The sequence below is a fragment of the Bidens hawaiensis genome, unplaced genomic scaffold (genome assembly GCF_021521415.1).
Source record: "Bidens hawaiensis isolate Kalapana, Puna unplaced genomic scaffold, B.hawaiensis_p1.1 tig00050615_1, whole genome shotgun sequence".
Taxonomy (NCBI): domain Eukaryota; kingdom Viridiplantae; phylum Streptophyta; class Magnoliopsida; order Asterales; family Asteraceae; genus Bidens; species Bidens hawaiensis.
In genome coordinates, this window is record NW_027506159.1 from 1 (window position 1) to 2,161 (window position 2,161).

The 2,161-nt window shown below is 39.6% G+C and overlaps 1 protein-coding gene across 1 annotated transcript; it reads left to right on the forward strand.

Annotated features, from left to right (window-relative positions):
• Positions 1-232: 232 nt before the first annotated feature.
• Positions 233-1,663, forward strand: LOC143616905 (eukaryotic initiation factor 4A-9-like; the record flags this gene model as incomplete). Its single annotated transcript, XM_077089601.1, has 3 exons — positions 233-293; positions 379-485; positions 591-1,663. Coding segments are annotated over 3 exons (1,241 nt in total), but the record flags the coding sequence as incomplete, so codon positions are not given.
• Between the last annotated feature and the right edge of the window lie 498 nt (positions 1,664-2,161).

Sequence of the window (2,161 nt, forward strand, 5' to 3'; positions counted from 1 at the left end):
GGCGAAGAAATTCAGGTGAATCATTTAGTGAGTAAATTCATGTTGGCAGATTAGGGAAAAATAACAGAGGTAGTGGGAGCGGGAACAATGTTAGCCTAGTAGTTTTTGCGCGCTTAAAGCGCGCATTTTAAATTTGTGTTCCTCATTTGTTTAAACAGCCTGCAACCTTGATTATGTTTCAATATTTTTTCTGGTTCTCAAGTTTATCTGTTTTCTGTTCTTTTCATGGCAGTTATAGCACAAGAAGGATCACGGTTCGATACTCATTTGTTTGATGCAAAATTGGATGAGTTGTGAGTTCTTCTAACTGTGTTGGAAAGTGTGTCTAAGATGTTGCTTAACTTCTAAATGCTTAATATCCTTTGATTTATTATACAGGCTTTCAACTAATGGACAAGACTCTTTTACATCATATGATGAAGTTTATGAAAGCTTTGATTCCAAGGGTTTGCAAGAAAACCTTCTGAGAGGCATTTATGCATATGGTGAGTTTAGTTGTTACATATCTTTCTAAATGTTTCTAGTGTTTTAAAAGAGTAAATATATATAAGTATATATTTCTTTTTGACATTTAAGTTATATAAATATAGGTTTTGTGAAGCCATCTGCAGCCCAACAAAAGGGAATTGTACCCTTCACCAAGGGTCTAGATGTGATTCAACAAGCTCAATCCGGAACTGGTAAAACCGCAACTTTTTGCTTGGGTATTCTTCAACAACTCGACTACAACAAGGTGGAATGTCAGGCGTTAGTTTTAGCTCCAGCTCGTGAACTTGCTCAACAAATTGAAAAGGTTATGCGGGCCCTTGGTGACTACCTTGGTGTGAAGGTACATGCTTGTGTCGGCGGGACCAGTGTTCGTGAAGACCAACGCATACTCTCAGCCGGGGTCCACGTTGTCGTTGGTACACCTGAACGCGTATTTGACATGCTTAGAAGACAGACGTTACGTTCCGATTTCATCAAAATGTTTGTGCTTGATGAGGCGGATGAATTGCTTTCAAGACGTTTCAGGGATCAAGTTTATGATATCTTTCAGTTACTCCCGCTAAAGGTTCAAGTTGGAGCGTTTTCTACAACAATGCCACCCGAGGCTCTTAAAGCCACAAGAAAGTTTATGAATAAACCGGTACGAATTCTCATTAAATGTGACGAACTCGCGTTAGCATACGTCAAACAATTCTATGTAAATGTTGAAAATGAAGAATGGAAGCTTGAAACCATGTGTGACCTTTATGAATCTGCCTTAGCACTCACCCAAAGTGTCATCTTTGTCAACACTAACCGAAAAGTTGATTGGCTGGCCGATAAAATGAGAAGCCGGGACCACACTGTGTCAGCTGCACACGATAGCATGGACCAGAACACGCGTGACAGCAAGTTTCGTGAGTTTCGGTCTGGGTCATCGCGCGTGTTTATTACAACTGATTATTTGGCGTGTGGAATTGATGTGCAACAAGTTTCAGTTGTTATCAACTATGATTTACCCACCCAACCCGAAAACTATCTCCATCGTATTGGGCGTAGCGGGCGGTTTGGTAGGAAGAAAGGTGTTGCGATTAGTTTTGTGACATCGGATGACAAAAGAATGCTAGCGGATATTCAGAAGTTCTACAATGTGGTTGTTGAGGAGCTGCCTTCAAATATTGCTGATTTGATATGAGTTGATTTAGTTTAGTTATGTGTTTTGGTTTATCTTATTAAATGTTCAAACTGCAGTTCCTTTTTAGTTTAAAACCGACTCGAGCGCCATAAATGGTAAGAAATTATCTGCACTAAATGATATAAATGAAGTCAGTTTCTTGTTATTGTTGTACTTTGCTTGAACTCAAGCTCATGTTTTGTACAGGTCAAACAATATTATTGTTGGCCCGTTAACTAGTTCCCAACCTGTATACAAGTTCGGTATATTGGGTTCGGTTAGTTCTCTTATTTGCAAGTTTTGTGAATTAAGGGTGTTTTTAGAGATTACTAATTAATGTGTATTAGTAATCCGCAAAGCTGTAAGCGAACCGGACGTCCGGTGGAAGTTTGTTTATGTCCGTCCGTATAATAAACGAACAGGACATGAACAAAAGACTTTCGTTCGGTAAGCCTAACGGACGAACATAGGCTGCATTCGTTCAATAGTGTTCGTGAACGTTCGGTAATGTCCGTCCGA